The 22,743-nt window shown below is 38.0% G+C and overlaps 1 protein-coding gene across 2 annotated transcripts; it reads right to left on the reverse strand.

The window, feature by feature from the left end:
* Window positions 1-1,320: 1,320 nt before the first annotated feature.
* Window positions 1,321-22,291, reverse strand: LOC132295679 (uncharacterized). 2 transcript variants are annotated; one of them, XM_059793980.1, is made up of 11 exons: window positions 21,976-22,290; window positions 21,604-21,651; window positions 21,170-21,346; window positions 21,000-21,066; window positions 18,583-18,647; window positions 16,964-17,042; window positions 15,675-15,793; window positions 15,481-15,560; window positions 2,535-2,604; window positions 1,805-1,882; window positions 1,321-1,707 (listed from the first exon to the last, which is right to left on the reverse strand). In XM_059793980.1, the coding sequence occupies exons 1-11, from the start codon at window positions 22,222-22,224 to the stop codon at window positions 1,621-1,623; spliced, it is 1,119 nt and encodes a 372-aa protein (XP_059649963.1). In that variant the 5' UTR covers window positions 22,225-22,290; the 3' UTR covers window positions 1,321-1,620. The 2 variants fall into 2 exon arrangements, 1 of the variants encoding a protein (XP_059649963.1); XR_009478559.1 differs by lacking the exons at window positions 1,321-1,707; window positions 1,805-1,882 and adding an exon at window positions 4,391-4,555 and having other exon boundaries at window positions 21,976-22,291.
* Window positions 22,292-22,743: the final 452 nt, after the last annotated feature.

The raw sequence follows: 22,743 nt of genomic DNA on the forward strand, positions 1-22,743 counted from the left end.
AGAAGAAACCCCCACCGATGTTACAGAATTAAAAGAGATCCAAATAACTTGGCGTAAAAGCCAAGTCACGGTTTCATTTTTACGCCAAGTCATGATTATATATATTAGTACGTCAATCACGTATTAAGCCTGGAGGGCCACACAGTTATATATATACACGCATATATCATCCTCTAATGAAGAATTCCTACTAGTATAGTACTCCACGTTCATGGCTACGAACATGCAAGGAGAGATGGAGCTCGAGAGCAATGGAGGAAGAAAAAGATGGTTTGGGAAATACAATCATTGCCATAATGTCTTCTCTGAAGAAACACCTTTTAAAAAATCGAAACAATTGGGTGTTCAGTGCTAAAAAATGCGATCCATTCATGTTGGTTCAAAGAGCCATTAAAGACTTCGATGAATTCTCAGAAGTTCAGAACGTCCAAGATTTCCATCTCCTTCACTTCTCGACGCCCATCCCCATAGTTGGTGTCCTCTAGTGGATGGTACTCTGAAGCTAAATTTTGATGCTGCTTACAGTTCTGTCCGAAAGGAATGTGGTGGGAGCTTAGGTCTCGGAAACAACAATTTCAGCAACACTTCAGTTAGTTACACCTTAGGAGTGCACACGGTTCTGAATGCACCCTTTTGGTAGTATTCTGGAACCAAACCAATTTTAACGGTTCCACAAAATTGAAACTAAATTGGACTGAGAGGACTAATTGAATAAAACAAAACGGAATTGTGAAGGACTAGTTCTGTTTGATTGTTTCAACAGTTGCATTAAAATTGAGAAAATCATAAACATAGAAGTATTTTATAAAGAATGAAGACCTAGGCAATCTTGAAATTCAAGATTTGAATAAGAAAGGCGATAATGCCATTGTCGGATATTGAGAAACTGAAAGTGGCTCCGTTGCCTTCGTTGGTTGTTGACAGATCTAGTTACTAAAGAGTCCAGATGGTGACTGTGTATGAGAAATAGAGGTGGTGGCAGAGGCTGAGCTAAGGGATAGCAATGCAGGACGAAGTGTGAACTGAGTGACAGAGAGAGAGAGGAAGGCAGCGGAGGCTAAGCGATTTTGTTCGGTTTGGTCCCGTAGGACTCCAAAACAGAACCTAACCTTAAAATAACGGTTCCATGCTTTTGGAATCAGAACCGGACTGAAAAGTAAGAAAACAAATTTAACTTACCAGTCCGCCGGCCTTCCTACTTCCAGCATACCCATTCATGCCACCGGCGAGAACACTTTGTCCTGTGAGAACTTGAATCCTAACTTTCACTTCGGGACATAGAGGAAATACTACAATAACCTTTGGTGGCACAACATACAATTGATAACAAAAATTATTGAAATAAAACCCAGAGCAAACAGTTGGCAGGTCTTTCTGAAACAAAATGTCTATTACAACACTTGCACATTTAGAGCTAGTACAAATTACCATGTGTGATTTGAAAATCTGAAATGCTTCAATGACAGAGGCTGCACCTCAACAGCAAAGTTAACCAACCTTCCAAACTCATTATCCTAGGCAGTCCTCCGCTTGTATATAAAATGCATTGTCTCTCTTTGGTGTCAGAAACTAGCTTGAGGATGGTCGCTCAGGTTCTCAATGATTCGCTGTTCGGATGGTTTAATGCTGCTTACTTTGATGTTCAGATCTCTGCAATGCACGTTTGATTGGTTCTTGAAAATATTGCAGTGATATAAAGATAGCTTCCTGTTTGCATAAATGCACATTATATCAGTGACACGCATGATTTATAAAAAGCTCATTTTATGTTAAGCTAAATTGATAGTGAGATAAACAAGACTACCTCTGTTCGAATTGTTCTGCTTCCTTGATTGGGACACGTGTTGAAGTATGAATTGAATACCTCACGCACATTTTTCCCCTGAGGAAAAAAATAAATAAATACTATAATATAAAAACAAGTGTTTTCAATTTTTTTTTTTTTTTGTATTTTCCCGGACTAAGCCTAGTGATGAAGCTGAACAAGGATACAAGTTCAATGCAGCATTTGGAAGCACCCCAAGAAGGCTAGGAGCAAGAGAAGTATCAGGGGACCAGATAAGGGAAGTTCCTTGTGTCTGCAATTTCCAGTTTCAGTAACTTCTTTATAATTCAAGTTTATCTTTAACAAAAAGGCCAAACATGATCAAGATTCACATGTAGTGACTAGATAGCTAGGATTAAGTCTGCTCAAGTTAGGAAGGCTCTACAAGTCTTGGTTAACTTGGGTTTGACTGTAATTCAAGCTTTGGGACGTTAACTTGCAGCAACTGGGTGCTTCTTAATTCTTCCTTGTTCTTGCTACTTTCTTAATTTTCATTTTCAGTCTTGCTGTGAAAGGCGATTCCTCCTCTCTCGGTTAAGGCGGCATTACATTGCCAATGAGAAATTGAGGCTACAGTAAAACTCACAAACATTAAAGATGTCCATAAGTCCTGAACTCCAAACTTACTAAAGCTGTAACCAGATGAATCCTCGATTGACATGAGAGAGAGAGAGAGAGAGAGAGAGAGAGAATAGCTCAACTCAAATACCTTTAAGCGATTGTCTTCTTCGATACTCTCTTCTAACCCAGCAAGTCCGCCAAAAGCAATTAAAAGGTGCCTACAAGATCACAAAATCATGTCAATAAAAATCTGGCTGGACTAGAATCATGATGCATACACAAATTCATCTTTTTAAATGTAGAGTATAGTAGCCAAGTGTACAAAACTATACCAAGGAAAATAAACACACACATGTAGATTGATATAGAATATATGACGCAATAAATTAGTTAACACATCCTCCCGACAACAGCCCCTCATCAAACTAGATACTAGGTCAAAAGGCAAGATGTTCTTGATGGGATACTGTCCCAAATCTCTCTCAACTCACCAACTTTCTACCCAATCCTGAAATACGTATTGTTTACACCCAGATATGGAACTCTTAACATGTTAGCATATATTTTTTTGATAAGTCTTAACATGTGAGCATATGCAAAGAAAGATTTTTCAACGCTCCAAGCATTTAGGAATTTTGGTTAACTATGAGGGACCAATGGTGAAGACACGTGAGGGATCGGACAGTTACCCAAGGCTCTAATAGATTATACTTATCTTACAGTGAAGTAAACCTAGAAAGAGGGGTTGAATAGGTTTAAAGGATATTACTTTGAAACTAACTTACTTTTTTAAATTACTGTTATTTCTTTTTTATAATTCAGTTAATTAGTTTAATTTCATAGTTCAACTGCATCCACATAAACACATAAAACAGAAAATAAATAAAGCAGTTCCACTAGATTTTGGTTTCAAAAACCCCTAAACAGGGAAAAACCACGGGACCTCTAAACCATGAACAATACACTATGAGAAAGAGGCTTACAACTAAACCATCAGATTCCACCCTAAATTCGCATATCTAACTCAAACTTACGCAAGATACCTCGATCATTTAGTCGCTGATTTGTCAACAGACACGTTAGTCATGCAATCTACTTCTCCATGAACTTCTGATCTCCACGACTAATAACTTCTGTTCCATTTGTTCTTTATGAGTCACCTATTCATCCTCTAATTGATAGTTTCAATTCAGCTCCTTACTTTGATTCTCTCAATCACATGTAATATGGTAAGAAATGAAGAACACTAGATTGACTCACAAAGTTCTCTCTCTCTAAAAGTATAAATTCTCTCAGTAATATATAAAGAGTTAAAACCTCCTGTGAGGAATGTCCTAGACTGAGTATAACTTCATACTTAAGCCAAATTTGTAGGAGACTCATATAGTATGGTAAGCATGATCCTATTAGAAGTCTGATTTGACAGAGTTTCCAAAATTAAGTTTTTGCAAGTTTAATCTGTAAAAGTGAAGATATGTATTTTGTAGAAATACACAGAGAGAGAAAGACCATAAGAGAGAGCCACTGAAGAAACTTCTCATATTTTCATTATGCAAACCCTAAAACATAAGGAGAGTTTATATACAATACAATACAATAAAGGCCTAATGACATAACAGCCACAAACCCTATATCTAATTACCATAAGACCCCAACCTAAATGCATATATACATATAAGTGTTTCAACACTCCCCCTCAAGCTGGAGAATATATATCATATAATCCCAGCTTGGAACAAATTATTTTTAACCGATTATGACCAAGAGCCTTAGTAAACATATCAGCTAGTTGGTCTTCAGACTTCACGAATGGAGTAGAAATATTTCCACTCAATATTTTCTCTCGGGTGAAGTGACAATCAACTTCAATGTGCTTGGTTCTTTCATGAAAAACCGGATTGGATGCGAAGTGAATAGCTGCTTGGTTATCACATAGCAGTGGAATAGGAGTCGTGACTATTAACCCAAGTTCTTCAAGAAAGTGTTGAATCCACGTTAACTCACTAGAGGTATGGGCCATCGCCCTGTATTCTGCTTCAGCGCTAGACCGTGCTACAACTGTTTGCTTCTTACTTTTCCATGTAACAAGGTTTCCACCAACAAGTGTACAATAGCCTGTAGTAGATTTCCTATCTGAGGGAGAACCAGCCCAGTCAGCATCTGTGAAACCTGTCACATTAAGATGACCATTAGGTTTATATAGTAATCCAAAACCTGGAGCTTGTTTGAGATATCGAATAATTCGAAGAACAGCATTCCAATGTGGTACTCTAGGAACACTCATGAACTGACTTACAACACTAACTGCATATGAAATGTCAGGTCGGGTGATAGTGAGATAAATTAATTTCCCAACTAGACGTCGATATCTGCCATGATCGTCAAATAAATCACCCTCATCAGGTAATAATTTTATATTTGGGTCCATAGGAGCATCAGCAGGGCGAGTACCTAACATACCTGTTTCTTTTAACAAGTCCAACACATATTTTCTTTGAGATAGACTTATACCTTCCTTGGATCTAGCAACCTCAATACCCAAGAAATATTTGAGTTTGCCTAGATCCTTTGTGTGAAACCAATTCTGCAAGAACAATTTTAACTTTGCAATGCCGTCAGAATTATCACCTGTTATAACAATATCATCTACATATACCACAAGAAATATAAAGCCAGTCTTAGTATGTTGGTGAAATACCGAATGATCTGTCTTACATCTGTTAAGGCCAAAGGAAAGTACCGCCTCGGAGAATTTTCCAAACCAAGCCCTTGGAGATTGTTTCAATCCGTACAGGGCCTTTTTAAGTCGACATACAGCATAACGAGACTCCCCCTGAGCAACAAATCCAGGTGGTTGCTCCATGTAAACCTCTTCATGTAAGTCACCATGTAAGAAAGCATTTTTCACATCTAATTGAAACAATGGCCAATTACGATTGGCGGCAATAGAAATAAGGATTTGGATAGAAGAAATTTTCGCAACAGGAGAAAAGGTCTCATCATAATCAATACCATAGGTTTGTGTGTATCCCTTTGCAACAAGACGAGCCTTCAATCGCTCAACAGATCCATCATGGAGATATTTGATAGTGTAGACCCACTTACAACCAACCGTTTTGGAACCGAGGGGTAAGGAAACAAGATCCCATGTCCCATTATGATAAAGAGCATCCATTTCATCTATCATGGCTTTGCGCCAAGCTGTATCAGATAGAGCATCCTGCACAGTTTTTGGAACAGCAGTAGCAGATAACGTGGATAAAAAACAAGAAAATGAGGGCGATACCTTTTTATAGGAAACAAAGTTGGATATGGGGTGTGCAGTGACACAGGAGCGAACACCCTTACGTAATGCAATAGGAAGATCATCAGTAGCAGGAGGAGCCTCAATAGAAGTAGACAATTTGGGGGGGGGGGGGGGGGGGGGGGGGGGGGCTACTCGTGATCGACGGCTATACACTTGAAGAGGCGGTGGCACATGAGGTGATTGTGGTGGGTCACAGGGTAATGAATTTGACACAACAGGTAACGGAAGCAGCAGCTCGGTATCTAAAGACGAACTATGTGAAGAAAAATAAGAAGTATCCTCAAAAAATGTAACGTCCATGCACACAAAAGCCTTATGAGTGCTAGGATCCCAGCATTTATAACCTTTTTGAGTCCGAGAGTATCCAATAAAGACACATTTAATGGCACGAGGAGACAATTTATCAGCGCCAGGACGTAATATGTGAGCAAAACACACACACCTAAAAACACGAGGCGGCAATGCAAATAATGGTCGAGTAGGAAAAACAAAGGAGTAAGGACATTTCCAATTAAGAACGGAAGATGGCATACGATTAATTAAATAACAAGCAGTTAAAACAGCATCACCCCAAAATGCTTTTGGAAGATGCATATGTATCATCAATGTACGAGCTATTTCAATTAAATGCCTATTTTTCCGTTCAGCTACGCCATTTTGTTGAGGAGTATAAGAACAAGAAGTTTGGTGCAAAATACCACGGGAGTCACAAAAATTAGAAATAGCACCTTTGACATACTCCATAGCATTATCAGATTGTAAAGTGCGTATAACACACCCAAATTGGACCTCAATTTCTTTTAAAAATATTTGAAATATGGAAAACAGTTCAGAACGGTCTTTCATTAAAAACAACCAAGTCATCCTTGAATAATCATCAACAAAAGTAACAAAATAAGAAAAACCTGAGTGACTAGTGTGACGAGCGGGACCCCAAATGTCCGTATGTACTAATTCAAATAAAGAAGACCGACGATTAACAATATGAGGAGGGAATGGCACTCTATGGTGCTTACCCAACTGACAAGACTCACAATTTAAAATAGGTACCGACTCAAGGAAAGGCAAAGCAGACTTCAAATACCGCAACGAGGGATGACCTAACCGGTAATGCCACTGGTACACAGACATCTGGGAATGTAAAGCAACAGTGGAAGGTTTGCAATCCAAATAGTATAGGCCGTTTCTGTTACTGCCCCCACCAATCGTCTGTTTCGTGTTGAGGTCCTGAAAGACACAAGACGAAGGATAAAATGTGACAAAACACTTCAGAGCTTGAGTCAATTTACTTACAGATAATAAATTAAAAGGAAAATTTGGAACTAATTGCACAGAGGATAAAGAAATGGATGGGGTTAATTTAATTGTTCCCTGGCCAATAATGGAACATGTTCTACCATCAGCCAAAGTAACAAAAGATGAGGAACTAGACTTCTGAAAGTTAGAAAATAGAGAGGCATCACCTGTGAGATGCGTAGAAGCCCCAGAGTCAATGACCCAAGGGGATGCTGAAGTCTGTAAATCGGACAAGCATGCAATATTACCTGATTGCGCAAAATTAACTACATCAGTAGAGTTGGGATGTATCCGGTTGACCAAAGCACTGAACTCAGCTCGTGATAGTGATAGTGTCACAGTGTCACTAGTAGCTGCAGGTGATGGTAATACAGAAGTCTGACCAAGAGAGGGATGAGACCCCGCAAGGTCAGAGGAAGATACTGCTTGATTTGCCCATGCTGGTTTCCCATGAAGAGTCCAACAGTTCTCAACAGAATGGTTAGTACCTTTACAGTGGCTGCACATACGAGTGTCACTACGTCCACGACCACGGCGATTGCGACTTCTATCGCGGCCACTACCGCCACGAGAACTACCTGAATTTCCACCATACCCTCTGTTGCCACTAGGAATATCTCCTGAATTTTCACCATACCCTCTGTTGCCAGTAGAACTAGCACGACCTCTAGAGGACTGTGGAAAAATAGAAGGAATCATCATAGCTGAATTTTCTTTCACTCCAGTGGGTGTCACATGCCTAAGTAGGCGGGAGTAAATGTTACCCAAAGATGGAAGTCCTCCATCACCCGTAAGAATCTGGTCCCGAATATTATAAAGGTTCGGGTGCAAACCAGCAAGAAAAATTGAAACAGAAAATTCCTCACGTTGTCGCTTGAGAACATCAGGATCAGTAGTCAAGGGGGGTGGTACTGATTTAACTCATCTAACAGGCTTTTGAAATTACTATAATACTCACCAAGCCCTTGACCAGAGAAGTCAGATTGACGAGAATGAAATATCTTTTCATACAAAGAATATATGCGCGAAACATTTGTGTCCATGGAATAAGTTTCTTTAACTGCATCCCAGATTGCCTTGGCAGTGTTGACAAACATAAAAGTGGATGCAATTGAAGGTTCCATACTGTTCCACAACCAAGACATAACCATATAGTTATCAGTTTCCCATTCCTCATATGTTGCTGATGTTTTTGATGGAGGATCAGTAGTAATAAACTTCAGCTTTCGTCGGGCACCTAAAGAAATCTTTACTGCTTGAGCCCATAGTAAGTAATTGGAATTACTTAATTTCATAGATGTAATTTGCAGCCCAACAGGATCAACATATGTTGCAGAAGATTTAACTCCAGAAGACCCAGAGGCAACATTTGAATCTTCCGGCATGGAGATGTGAATATGAAAAGAAAAAGAAAACTTATCTCTGCCAAGTTACCAAAGAGGCTGTTGCACACGAGAAGGCAAGACCAGAGTTTAACCGCGAACAAAAGAAGATTCGGAGCGGAACAGACCCGGCAAGAGAATCGGGCCGGATCCTGGATCGGGTCTAACGGGCCGGATCCTGGATCGGGTCTAACGGGCCAGATCCTGGATCGGGCCGAAACAAATCCGGTTTATATTAACCTGGATTAGGATAGCGAGCACCTGTAGCCAAACACCATTCGTCTCTCAACTCTCCGGCGAGTACGCAGCGGCAGCGGCAACGACGATGGAATAAGCAAGCAGCGATGCACCTCGCAACAGCCGTCGGTGACCAAACAACGACCAGCAACGACGACGACAGCCTCCGGTGACCAAGCAGCAAGCAGCGACGGCAAGAGAAGGCGGCGAGTAACAAAACTGGGTTTCAGATCTGAGACCAAACGACGAGAGACGAGCGACGACGACGAGAAACGGCGGCGAGCTCGTCGACACCCAAAAACGGCAACAACACCACCGTCGCGAACAGATCCACAGATCTATACCGTCGCGAGCTCTGAACTCTACAGATCTATACAAGAACAATACAATTGCAATTTCCCACACTCACAATTTTGATCCGCTCTGATACCATGTAAAAGTGAAGATATGTATATTGTAGAAATACACAGAGAGAGAGAGAAAGACCATAAGAGAGAGCCACTGAAGAAACTTCTCATATTTTCATTATGCAAACCCTAAAACATAAGGAGAGTTTATATATAATACAATACAATAAAGGCCTAATTACATAACAGCCACAAACCCTATATCTAATTACCATAAGACCCCAACCTAAATGCATATATACATATAAGTGTTTCAACATAATCAACTGAGACTTCAATCGAGCACCACTGCCATAGCTTCGATTGATCAATCCAGCAGTTGAAGTATATTGGTTTTCAGAAGATTTTTTCCTGGGAACATGTCAATTGATCCACATATGAATTGAGGCAATTTGGTGTTCCCTCGATCGATTGACCTACCGATCGATGGATACACATGTAGAGAACACAATAAGATTTATTTTCCATCATGCGCTACTAGCAATAGGCCCTCATCAAACTAGATACTAGATAAGTCTAAAGTCAAGAGTCTTGATAAAATACTGCTTCACACAACTCTCACTAAATCTCTATACTTACCGAAAAAACACTCACTAATCTTGAAATACATGCTGGTTATACCCAAATATCACACTCTTAACATGTTGCCATATGGATTGATTGATGCATATCTTGTGACAAAAGAGAACTCTCAATGCTCCCAACACTTAAAAAGTTCCTGGTACTTACGAGGGTGATGGTAAAGGCGCTGAACCTCTAAAACACAAAACTAGTGCTACGGCCGCTAAGTGCTATTTATAAAACATTCTTGAAGAGGGAATAAAATATTCCATATGGCTTAAGGTCATAAGGTGCCCAAAGACATGGATTTAACATCGGTATCTATGCAATTAAAGCAGTTGCCAAGATAAAAACAACTAAAGTTCAGCTCCTAACCTAATCTACCAATTAAAGGGACCAATAGTTGAGGGACCAATATATGCATGGAAGACAAATTGTGGACCCCACACAGCAATTAGCAAAACAACTCCTTTAAAATGATACAAAGTAATATGAATTGCTGCCTTTACCAAGGTGCGAGCCCACCAATATCATTTGCATGGAAAACATTACTACTTTTCAATATATGCATGCTTGGGTAAATATTTTTTTGACCCACACAGCAATTAGTGGAATTTTTTATTTTTTATCCCCAGTTAGATTTTTTTAATTAGAATTTTAGGTCTAAATAACATTCTTCAAATGGGAATACTACTACTTTAACATATGCATGATTAGTAAATATCTTGTGCACCCACAAAGTAATTAGTTACAAGGCACTCTTAAAGACTAAACAAAGTAAAATAAATTGATCTCATTGTCAAGGGTGCGAGCCCACATTTATTATAGATTTCCTTTACCAAACTAAAAATAGGGATAAATTTTAGGTCTAAATAACATTTCTGGGAAGATGTCAATCGATCCACATATGAATTGAGGAAAATTGGTGTTCCCTCGATTGATTGACCTACTGATCGAAGGATACACATGTAGACAACATAATAAGATTAATTTTCCATCATGCGCTACTAGCAATAGGCCCTTATTAAACTAGATACTAGATAAGTCTAAAGTCAAGCACCACTGCCATAGCTTCGATCGATCAAGCCAGCAGTTGAAGTATATTGGTTTTCAGTAGAATTTTTCTGGGAAGATGTCAATTGATCCACATATGAATTGAGGCAAATTGGTGTTCCCTCGATCGATTGACCTACCGATCGATGGATACACATGTAGAGAACACAATAAGATTAATTTTCCATCATGCGCTACTAGCAATAGGCCCTCATCAAACTAAATACTAGATAAGTCTAAAGTCAAGAGTCTTGATAAAATATTGCTTCACGCAACTCTCACCAAATCTCTATACTTACCAAAAAAAAACTCACTAATCTTGAAATACATGCTGGTTACACCCAAATATCGCACTCTCAACATGTTGCCATATGGATTGATTGATGCATGTCTTGTGACAAAAGAGAACTCTCAATGCTCCCAACACTTTAAAAGTTCCTGGTACTTATGAGGGTGATGGTAAAGGCGCCGAAGCTCTAAAACACAAAACTAGTGCTACGGCCGCTAAGTGCTATTTACAAAATATTCCATATGGCTTAGGTCCAGTGACGGAGCCAGAAAATTTGTTAAGGAGGGGCACATTTTGTAATATTGGAAATCATAATATATATATATATATATAGTATAATGTCCATGCATATAACTTAATGTTTATGAGTATATATATATATATAGTGATATTTTTGGGCTTAAACTAATTATAGATATAGAATATAAGGATTAAGGAAACTATTTAAGAGGAAAAAAAAAAACATATATAGAATATTATAAGGGAAAGAGAAATTTCGCCCGCGGGGGGGGGGGGGGGGGGGGGGGGGTTGGCACTTTCTATATTTTTATGAAAAACATATATATTATAATAAAAATATATATAAAATATAGGAAGGGGAGAAAATTCAGGGGGGGCACGTGCCCCCTCTGGGCCTTAACTCCCTCCGTCCCTGCTTAGGTCATAAGGTGCCTAAAGACATGGATTTAACATCGGTATCTACACAATATAAGCAGTTGCCAAGATAAAAACAACTAAAGTTCAGCTTATAACCTAACCTACCAATTAAAGGGACCAAGCATCTAATGATAAAGGCGGGCACTGAGTTGCCATAAATAACTATGACGATTTAAAACCCCAAGAAGTTGAATGGTGGAAACAGAGTAGAGGTTGCCGAGATTGAGCAAAAAATTTAGCACCTAAACCATGAAAGGTGTCAAGCAACTAAAATTGGCAGATTATTAGGGTGTAGGCACCGAGGCGAGTAATTCAACATGTTTCAATCAGTGGCCGGGAAGGCATGGGTCTGACATTAGTACATAAACAAGTTAAGCAGTCACGAAGATAAGAACAACTAAATTTCAGCACATAACGTTACCTACAATGAAAGGGACCGATGGTTGACGGACCAAGCATCCAATGATAAAGAAAGGCACCGATTTGCCGTAAATAAGCATGTCACAATTTGGAAACCCCTAGAAATTGAATGTTGGAAAGAAAGGTGAAGGCACCGAGGCGTGTAATCTACTTCAATATGTTTCATTCAATAGCGAGAAACATGAGAATAATATCCAACACTTCGAAATCTTACAAGCATATGAAAAGAAGCATTGAAGAGAAAGGAAACCAGTAGTATGGTGGTGATAGATGAAATGTGGAAGCTTAAAATTGGAAATTAAGGCCACATACCAACGTCCCAAAGAATATAGAAGAATGGAGTGAAAACGTGGCTCACCTGAGGCTGATAGAAGTATATCCAATAGCCTCATTTAGCTTGACCGGTCTTAAATACTCAACTGTCCAAGGGTAGTCTCCTCAACCACTTTCAACCGTTCTCAACACTCAGGAGGGGGGGAGGGGGCTACAAATAAAGGAAGTCACACAAGAGAATGGGTCCAAGACCATTCCAACCAATCAGCACTTTCTTTGTAGTTTATTTAGCTTAATCACAGCCTTTAGCCATAGCCATAGTTATGAAAAGAAAGAATAGTGAGGCAAGGTTTAGAGACAATGACGGAAATTCTGATGAAGTCCTATTTCTTGTTTGAGAACAAAGATGAGGGCTAGGCTGCGATGGAGAAGCTTAAAAAATGAGAGACAAATAGTCAATGACAACGTAAGGGTTGTGTTGTGTAGTGACGATGGAACCAATGGCAGAAAATTCCATGACAATGGTATATGATGACGATTTGAGATGATGTTTAGACTTCAACGACTGGTTTTGCGACGTTGTTATTGTGATGGTGGCAAGATTCTGATGATAACAAATTTTGCATCGATTGGCGACAACATAGAGATGGAAATAACAACTGATGGTGCCAAGCGATACCGGCATGATCTGGCTTTGGGGTTGGATTTATCGTGCTGCCAGTGTAATAGTTTGGCGTTTGAAGGGATGATTGGGATGAGTCATTAGTGAATGGTGACATTGAACAGTGAGTGGTGTGGTTTAATGTGACTATACAGTGGTGTTTTGATGGGTTTCCAACAATGCTGGACAGCGAGGCTCTGTTAATTGTATATATCGCAATTGGACCCTGTTTGGTTGTGTGTTGATATGGTAATCCGCTCAAATTCAGCTTTTTCGGTGAATTGATATGAGATAATATTTAGAGTGTTTTTTTAAAATCAACAAGGGTTTAAGAATGAAATTTTCAGTGCATATTTAATTAATAAAATGATGTATTTTTCTTTTAATGTGATTATTACATATTTTTTTTACTTTTGTTCTCCCACTCTTTATAGCAGCTAGTAGATTTAGACAAATTTAATTCATAAAGAAAAACAAAGTGTATTTGTCCACTGACTAATCTTGCATTGGAGTAAAGGGTTTATTTGTCCACTAACTAAACTTTTAGTGTGACAGTTTCGTCATTCATATCAGACTTCAAGGTTAATTTAGACTTTTTCTAGTAGTTAAGGGCTATATAGGTCATTTCACTTGTGGCTGGGTGGCAATCTAAATAGCCCATTAACAGGAGGGGGCTGGTAGATATCATAAGCTAAACCTCAGGGGTCTTAGTGTAGGTTTTTGCAAAATTTGCATCTGCTAATAATTAGACCTTTCCTCAGAGGGTTTCAGTCTAATTTACCCTAAATTTTATTACTTAAAAATAAATTGTAGTTGTGCATCGATATAAAGATCATAAACAAGTTGCGCAAAGGAATCATAAAATTTAAATGGACAAAGGCATGGAGGCATACGAATAAGTTCAATTGACAGGCAAAGGAAAATATATATATATATTGATAATCTCAAATGAACAATTATAGGTAGACCAATTATACCCTCTTTTATTTTGTTCACGATTTTACAGTATCTTTCTCGACTTTTCTAAAATAAACAAATAAAAACTACTTAAAAAAAAAAACAATTATAAGTAGACCAATTGATCAAACTATTATAGGCAAACTCCGCAATAGGTAAAAATAGGTCCCAAATGTTCAGGTGCTCCCCTACAAGATACCTAACCAAATTTCCTATACCTTGCTTAACAACCTCAATTTTCCTATTAGTTTGAGGGAAAAATGCAAAAGAAAATTCTAAATTTGTTCAACTAGGAATTTTTTTTTTTTTTAATTTGTTTCTAAAAGTGTTCAAAGTGTCTTCCAAAAATTATTTTTATACTTCACATCCCTATTTGACACAATTGAAATTGTTAACCCATGAAGAGTATCAATCTCTATAATATTATCTTGAATGAATTCTTTTTGTCTAGATTCATCCACTTGCTATTTCAGTTCAAGACGTTCCCCAGGATGTACTGGATAATCTGGATTATGTGAAACATCAAATAAATGTGATCCTGGGACCAAGGCAATTGTGTGTTGATCATCACTCATGGGTGGCAATTTAGATAGGGGTTGTCCTCTGACTGTAATATCTTCAATTTCATCCATTTTAGCGACTTTATGAGGTGAAGAACACCTTGTTGGATGGGAAATGGGGAATTTCCACATTACTTCTTTTTCTTCTTTCATAAAATTTGTTTGTTATCTCCAGATTGAGGAAATGGAAAGATGTGGATAGTGCCATATTTGGGTCTAAACTCTTACCCCTAGATCAGAGGTTAATACTCCTTTGTTTATGGTGGGGTTTGTGGCACGAGAGAAATAGGAGGTCCTTTGATGGAGGTCAAATACAAATATATTGTCTTATTTATTCTTTTGGGTTAATGGGCAAAATTGTATATCTTTGGATATTCTTTTGGATTTTGAGGATAGCTTAAAGATGTAGGGTCACCGTAGGCGACCTTTGTTCCCTTGGGAGTGCTACCCTTTTGAGCAACTTTAATGAATTATTACTTATCAAAAACTAGTTGAGCATACTAGGGTCTGCCTTCTGTATATGTTTGGCTAATTACCAAATAATATATTGCAATCAGGTGATTTGGTTTTGATATTTTACGGAACTACCATTAGGATTTGAGTCGGAAAAGGGCGAGGGTCTTAGATAACCAAAAACATGGTCAAACAAAGTTGCAACCTATCAGCAGTAGGACTGCAAGCCTATGATGGATCTCAAAATGGTCACAAATTTTTTTTATTTTTTTTACATTAGCAATATTAGATAAAAATATGGTGTGATTGAAAAAAAGAGAAGAAAATGGATATACTCGAAAGTATTGTTGTTCCAAGACAATTCACTCTGTATTGAGAACAAGAACTATCTGGTTCTTTTTATTTTGGCAGATACTGGAGGAAGCTAATAGAGAAGTGCCCACCAAAGCATTTTAATTTTAGTTTTATATCCTCTACCTCCCAACGAGGAGGTTAAGATTTCAAGTCCGATTTGGGATTCTATGGATGTGTGAGTGTATTCTTACCTACCAGAACATACACACAAAGAAAAAAGAGCTTACCTGAAAGAAGGTAGAGTAAGTTCTGAAGAATCAACAGCAAGACCATGCTCCGAGGTACCAATCAGATGATCATATCCACCCTGAAAAATGAATTACTATGAATCCAATAGATTAAGCCCCTTCATATAAATTGATAAGAAAAAATCATGTACATACTTTTAAAAAGAAAAATAATTGCATTAAACAGTAAATACCTTATATGGGCAGTCCTTTAATACAGAACTGATATTGGAAGCATACCGTACTTTATAACCCCAATACATTCCCCCTTCTTCCATAGGCTTGGAAGATAAGACAATCTGGCGTGGTCGATCTACAAAATTGAAATATGGAACTGAACTTCATGAGTAGTACATTTTGCAATTTCATGCATGATGTACTACATCAGTTCAACAGGCTCAAATGCTTGATAAGTGTGTTAGAAGGAATCAAATTATTATACAGCAACAACAAAGTCCTTTTCCTAACTACATGGGGTCAGTTACATGAATCCCGTGTTACCATTTTGCTCTATCTAAGGCCATAGCTTTAGTCAATCCATATGCTATCATATCCTTTCTAACTAACTCTATCCATGATAACTTTGGTCTTCCTTTTCCCCTAGTATAACCCTCAATGTGGACTATGTCACTTTTCCTAACTAGTGCACTTAAAGGTCTTCTTTGCACATGTCCAAACCATCTCAACTGATTTTCGCTAATTTTATTTCCAATTTGTGCTTTATTAACAACAATCTACTCCAAAAGGTTAAGCTGTTAGAGAGGGTGTAACTTTAATATTTAAATCCTTCAACACGCCCCCTCACGTGTGGCCTTCTTTTTGGTCCAACGTGTGTTTTTCGAATTTTAATTAGGGTGACGGTGAGGTTTAAACTCGAGACATTTGGCTCTGATACCATATTAAAAACCATCTACTCCAAAAGCTTAAACTGTTAGAGAGGATGTAACTTTAATATTTAAATCCTTCAACATGCTTATTCAACCATCTCCTAAATGTCATCATTTCTAGTTCTAACCTTTCTAGTCTTACCATTACCTCACATCCATCTCAGCGTTTCCGCCACACTCAATTTTTGCATATGTTGCTTCCTAACTACCCAACATTTTGTGCCTCAAAGAATGGCTGGTCGAATAGTTGTTCGATAGAACTTCCTTTTCAATTGTAAGGGGATGCGCCTATCACACAATACTAGATGCACTCCTCCAGTTTATCCATCATGCCTTGATTCTACGATTAATGTCATTTCCAATGGCAAAATGTTCCAAGGCCTCTCTAATCCTATTTTATACTTGTAACCCCATTACTTCTCTAACTTCCTATTCTTCTTTCAAAAGTCTAAACTGGACATGCATCAGCTTTTACAAGGCCTAGATAACCACGAGTCCAAATTGGATTCAAACTAGCAGATACATCTCAATTTAGATGCAGTGAAAAGTGAAAACAGGTTCGACACAAGATTTTAGGTATGCAATATATTCACTACCTGCATCGAGATGTCGATTGGTTCCCATAGCTACAGTTACTCTTGTTCCAGGTTCAATTACTTGATCAATCACAACATTCTGCACAACATATAAATCAATTAAAACACAATCCAAGTCAAAGTACATGAGGACAAGATAAAACCAATAAAGAAAATTCTGGATGGATGAAACCAAAAATTATTGTTTAATTTTGTCATAACATCTCATTAGCAACTAAATGGTCAAGGAAGAGAGCAATAACAACGCACGCATTAATGTCGTGACACATATATGTATGCCTTAATGTTTTGTGCTTCCCCATCCATATCAATAAATTATATTTCCAATTTGGGTTGACTGTAAATCATTGGGTTGTCAGGACTAGGGATTCCCGGCCCACAAAAATGCAGCCTAATGGATGTCATGGGATCGTCAATAACTTGATGAGTAAAGAATGCTGCACCTGCACCAAACCAATTTCCTCATGCACAAATTTAAACCAATACGGAAGCAAACATGATAGCTGATTTGGCAGGGAGAACACATATAGAGGAGCCTGATTACAGGTCATGTGTCAGCCAATGGTATGATGGACAGAACACTGCACATGAACATGTCCACCCTCACTCTTGCCCTAACCCCAAAAAAATCACCATACACGCACGCACATACACACGCACATAGAGAGAGTTGAAAAAGCAATCCAGCTCCCCAAGGTGACAAGGTCAAGGCTAAACTATATATATTGAAAAAATAAAAACAAGTGGTAATCCATAACAGACATCAAATAATTGATTTCAACCACTCTAGAACTACTATCAGGTAACAAGATTCACATCCTGGATGTGCATAAGTTGGGTTTCAAGAATCATAACCTTGATTACAACCATATATCTAAAGGGTAAAACTCCGACGAAATTATCATCTATTTTTCATAGCTAGCTATTGCTGCATTATCACCCAGAGAGACTGGAGTAAATGGAAAAAGATTTTCCAGACACCTAGATGCCCTTTTTTTCTTCCTAGGCAAATGGAAAAATTATATTGATATGAACAATAGAGTACAAAGAAAAAGCAAATGCATCCCCTTGCATTACAAAGCTAGACAAAGCAACCCAAGGGATTGGCTCAAGTGGGTAAGTTACTTGGCCGTGGTGCCTCATGAAGCATTTGGTCTAAGGTTTGACTCCTCTTAAGTACAAAGAATTCCTTGAGAGAGAGAAGAGGGAGGGCGGGGGGGGGGGGGGGTGTTGGGTTTGGAAAGAAAAAAAAGCTAAACAAAGCAAAGCCACTTGAAATTGCCAATAACAGCAACTTAGTAACTAAAGAAATGTCAATAAAAGCTGTAGAAGTAACAAATACCGAGAAGACCAGCAGCACATGAATTCTAACACAAACAAGAGATATAATCCATGGACAGATCAGAAACGGTGAAAACCTCCCACCCAACCACCTTGGCAACCTCCTCTGGAGATCCACATCAACATTGAATTTCTTTTTCTAGGCATGGTAAAAGGATTCCTATTTTGAACATGAAAATATGTAGTACATTTTCCAGAAATGCTGTTTACTATCAATGACCACCAGATAGACATGAAACAAATTTAGCTTTGCAAACTTTGATAGAATGTGATTGCACCTTACTTAGCCCCACATCAACAAGTGTTTCCCCTGAGTTTAGAGCTTGCTCCTTTAGTGTGACACCTATAAAATGATGGCAAGATATACTAAGGTGTGACTTAGTAAAAGAAAAAATTGACATATAATTTAAAATGTAAAATCATATGAGTCACATATTTAGGAAATCCTAACAAATGTCCATAAAAGTAATGCCAACCCAAGTTCCAACATGACAACCTTCATCAATCATAAGGAGACAAAACAATAGCATTGGAAAGTAAGGATAAATATATTTGAGTTCCAAATATACATTTTCCAGGTATATCTTTGAACAGATTCCAAAGTCAAAAGGAGGAACAATGAAACTAGGATTTTTTATGTTTTTTTTGTTTTTTTGTCTGCATCAACTACATATGTCCCCTTATCCATTTTACATTGTGCATCTATCAACTCACCTTTCCAATCTTTGACCAATATTAGTTAAGGCACGCCTAGGCTAAAAAAAATTCCCTAGGCTCATCAAGTCTCAATTGAAGAGCCTAAACATACTCTAGAGTCTAGATAGGCCCTTTAAGTCAAGTGCACATAAAGATTTCAGGTGCACATTTTTAGTAGGCTCCCAGATTCAGGTAATCTTTGAATTTTTGAATGGCCATTAATCGACATACTCAATGTCATGTCACAACTACTTGATATAAAGATAAAGGGGATAAAAGTTGTATCAACTATTGTGGTATTAAATTAATGAGTCATAAGATGAAAATTTGGGAGAGGATATTTGGAAAAAAAACCTTTGACAACAATCTAAAAAGCCAATGGATGGGGATTATAATTGGTTTGGGGACTTGTTTAGTAGTTTGGGTTGATGGATTTTCTCAATTAGGGTGTGTTTGGGAAGGCTAGTGTTTAGGGTTTTGATGAATGGAGAATGGTTGTGATTGGTGGCGGTGTTTAGGGTTTCGGTTGGTTTGGTTTGGATAGAAAACGATGGGTTGACGATTCTGGGATGTGGCTGCAAAAGTTGGTGGTTTTGGGTGGATGATAGACACTATGAATTGTGGGTTTTCAGTATTCTGTTTGTGCATGAGAAGGGTTTTACAACTAGATGAATTTCGGACAATGAAGAATGCTTGGACCTTTCTCTCTGATACCAAAATTGATACAGGAATAGTAGGGTGCTTCGATACCAAAATTTAAGTAGAATAAGAGAGAGAATAAGTGAGGAGAGAAGAAGGGAGAAGAAGAATGAGGGGAGAAATATCAGTAATCACTCAATAATCATCAAAAAGTGATTTTCTCAACATATCAGCCCACATATATATAGGCATCAAGGAAAAACCATAATAAAATCCCACTACCAAAAATTTAAACCTTAAAATATCCTAAAATTAATATACTACTAAATAGTAATAATATGTAGACAGAAATTCCTAATTTTATCTTCCCCACGTCTCCAATAGTAGGTGCGGGTCATGTGTACTTCAAGTTCTCAGACCATGCCTGGTTCTCCTCACTATGTCCTTTTATTATTACATGTTTGAAATAGCATTTGATTTAGTTGATCTATATGCATACTAAAAGGTTTTATGCACATGGATTTAGTTGACCCTATAACATTAATATGGCAATTTCCAAACAGACCATTATCTAAAACCATTTAACAAACTTTTCAATGCATATTTTGAATTATTACAATCGTACTATAATTTAACTGAATGTATATACATATATATGTAAATTGAAAGGATATATGTAAATTTAATTTATCTAACCCACAAAATTAAAATGTTGAAAATTCCCCTACTTCTGAACATGACTAATCTGTGTTGCATATTATTTTTTTTTTTTTCTATTATAATTAAATTTAATATGCATATCTATTACATGCGTCTTAATGCACTCAAGCGCCAGCCTTACGGAAGTTATGGTGGCTTTGCACTTAAGACTTTAAAGACCGTAATGCCTCAATTCACCTTGAACCTTTACGAACTTGCTTTGAGCTGAAGAAACAAAAAGTTAAAATTTCATTTCATGCTATCATAGTAGAAAACCATAATCGACCATTCCATATTGGTGTCAACACTGTTTTACTTTCTTACAAGTCCAAGACATCTCCAATGGCACTTCAGCATCTTATTTTCAATGAGCATTCTCACATGATTTTATCTTTCATGACTTCAAACCTGATTTACTCCTAATCTAGACTATTCAAGTGTGATCTTATGTGTATAAATGTTCTCAATTACCAATGGACAAGTTAGGAACAGCAAGATTCCATCAGTCCCACAAAGGATAGATGGTTCTTTCAAGAAATAGGTCAATGTTAGTTTAAATTTCAATGACAAATGGACTACATAAGGGACTTAAAGGGCTACATTAAGTATTGCAGTGACCACAACAATGCAATTGAACTGAGGAAATCAAGAAATAGTGCACCTTCCCTATATGGAGCCCATTCATGCTTGCGCAAATGATGTGGGGCATCAAGTGGGGGTAATAGACCCTGCAAAAGTTAAGAAACAAACAACAATTAGTTTTCAAGAACTTCCGATCACAGAAAAGGAAATGAAACTAACTGTTAAATCCATATGAAATTGGATCCGCACCACAAACTTTAAGCTGTTATGTCTCGGAAAAAGACTCTTTCTCAGATATTGTGGTGTCTCTAGGTACCTCAAGATCCTTATAAGAAAAGCTGCACCACTTTCATTCCCATATGAATTGTCTGTTGTTGTAACACTTAATTCATCCACTGGTGTACTCCTGTTGTCGAATACAACAACCTGTTTATAAAAGGACAATGAAACACTCTTTTCCATAAGAAGGATGCCTTTAAACTTCTGTACTGGTCCTCAAAATATTAAGCCTCAAATTATATTAAATCATAAAGCCTCCTTCAATCAAATCAATTTATGTCAAAATTAGAATGCATTACAAAATACCATCTAGATCAATTACACATTTAAGAACAACAATAATCCAGCAGAACTAATCATCTAACCATACACATAGAATTAAAGGAGCCAAGTAAGATATGGACCTCATTTACTCGAAAAATGGTTGCAGCTCGGGCAATTTGACCTGCCAACTGAGAATAAAACAATAAAAAATAAAAAAAATAAAAACAGAGAAATGATTAAAAGATTGACGAACCCTCCGTTTGGTTGCCCAGAAAATAAGAGGAGGCAAAAGTAATTCTTGCATCTTACATTCTCTGTATTTTGAAATCCACAAAATACTCAACTAAACTAAGTCATGTAGGATTAATTATGCTAGAGATTTCAGTTTTTTTAGGATATCCAATCATCAAACAGTTAATAAACTAACTTCAAATTCGTTAAGTTTTCCTACATTTTCTGGACAACCAAACAGGGAAAAAAATTAAAGGAGTTTGCATCTAGCAAGAGGGTACTCTGGTGGCAAGTTCAAGGGACTGCGCGTTGTCAATGATTGAACCCGACACAGCTATGCTGACGGTGGGTTGATCATTCTTCTCCTTTGGTTCGATGTTGTTTTTCTCTTTCTCTCTCTTCTTTTTCTTCTTTTTCTTCCCATTAGAATCGCCATTGACGAGCTCCATTCCGTTTCCTGCTTTCTTCTCTTCCTCTGCTTGTGCCTGTATTTCCTCTTCCGATTCGTCTCTCCTTTTCTTCTTCGCCATCTCACTGTACGAGAACGAAACGAGAGAGTAAGGCTTTTTTTAGTAGAGTTGAAGTGCTTGTGCGCAACGATATGGAGGTTTTGCACAAAGGTTGGGCCTCTGTTACACTAATAAATGGGATTTCAATGCAGAAGCCCAAGGCCCAGAGTCCGGCCCACCCGTCTTCAACCGGGTACAAGCTTGGCGGCAGGCTCCGGAAGAAACTTGCCTGAAGATCCTCGGTATTGGTATCAGGCCCATGAGTCCGCCAGATTGTTGGTGTGGTTTGCCTAGCCCAACATTAGGGGTGCAAGTTGGGCCAGGCCAACCCGACACCAACTTGCCCCCAGGTAAGTCGGGCCAACTAGAACATAACTTAACCTCGGGTCAGGTGGGCCAACTGTTGCAACTTGTAGCAACCATTACAGGGAAAATTACTAAGAAATCAACAATCCCCAAACCAAGATAAAAATGATCGGGTTGGACGGGTTTTACCAAGATAAAAAAAATAAAAACTATGTCATAGATTAAAGGGTTAAG

The sequence above is a fragment of the Cornus florida genome, unplaced genomic scaffold, assembly GCF_030987335.1.
Source record: "Cornus florida cultivar Cherokee Brave unplaced genomic scaffold, ASM3098733v1 CherokeeBrave_3.0.0_Hap2_Chr01, whole genome shotgun sequence".
NCBI lineage: Eukaryota > Viridiplantae > Streptophyta > Magnoliopsida > Cornales > Cornaceae > Cornus > Cornus florida.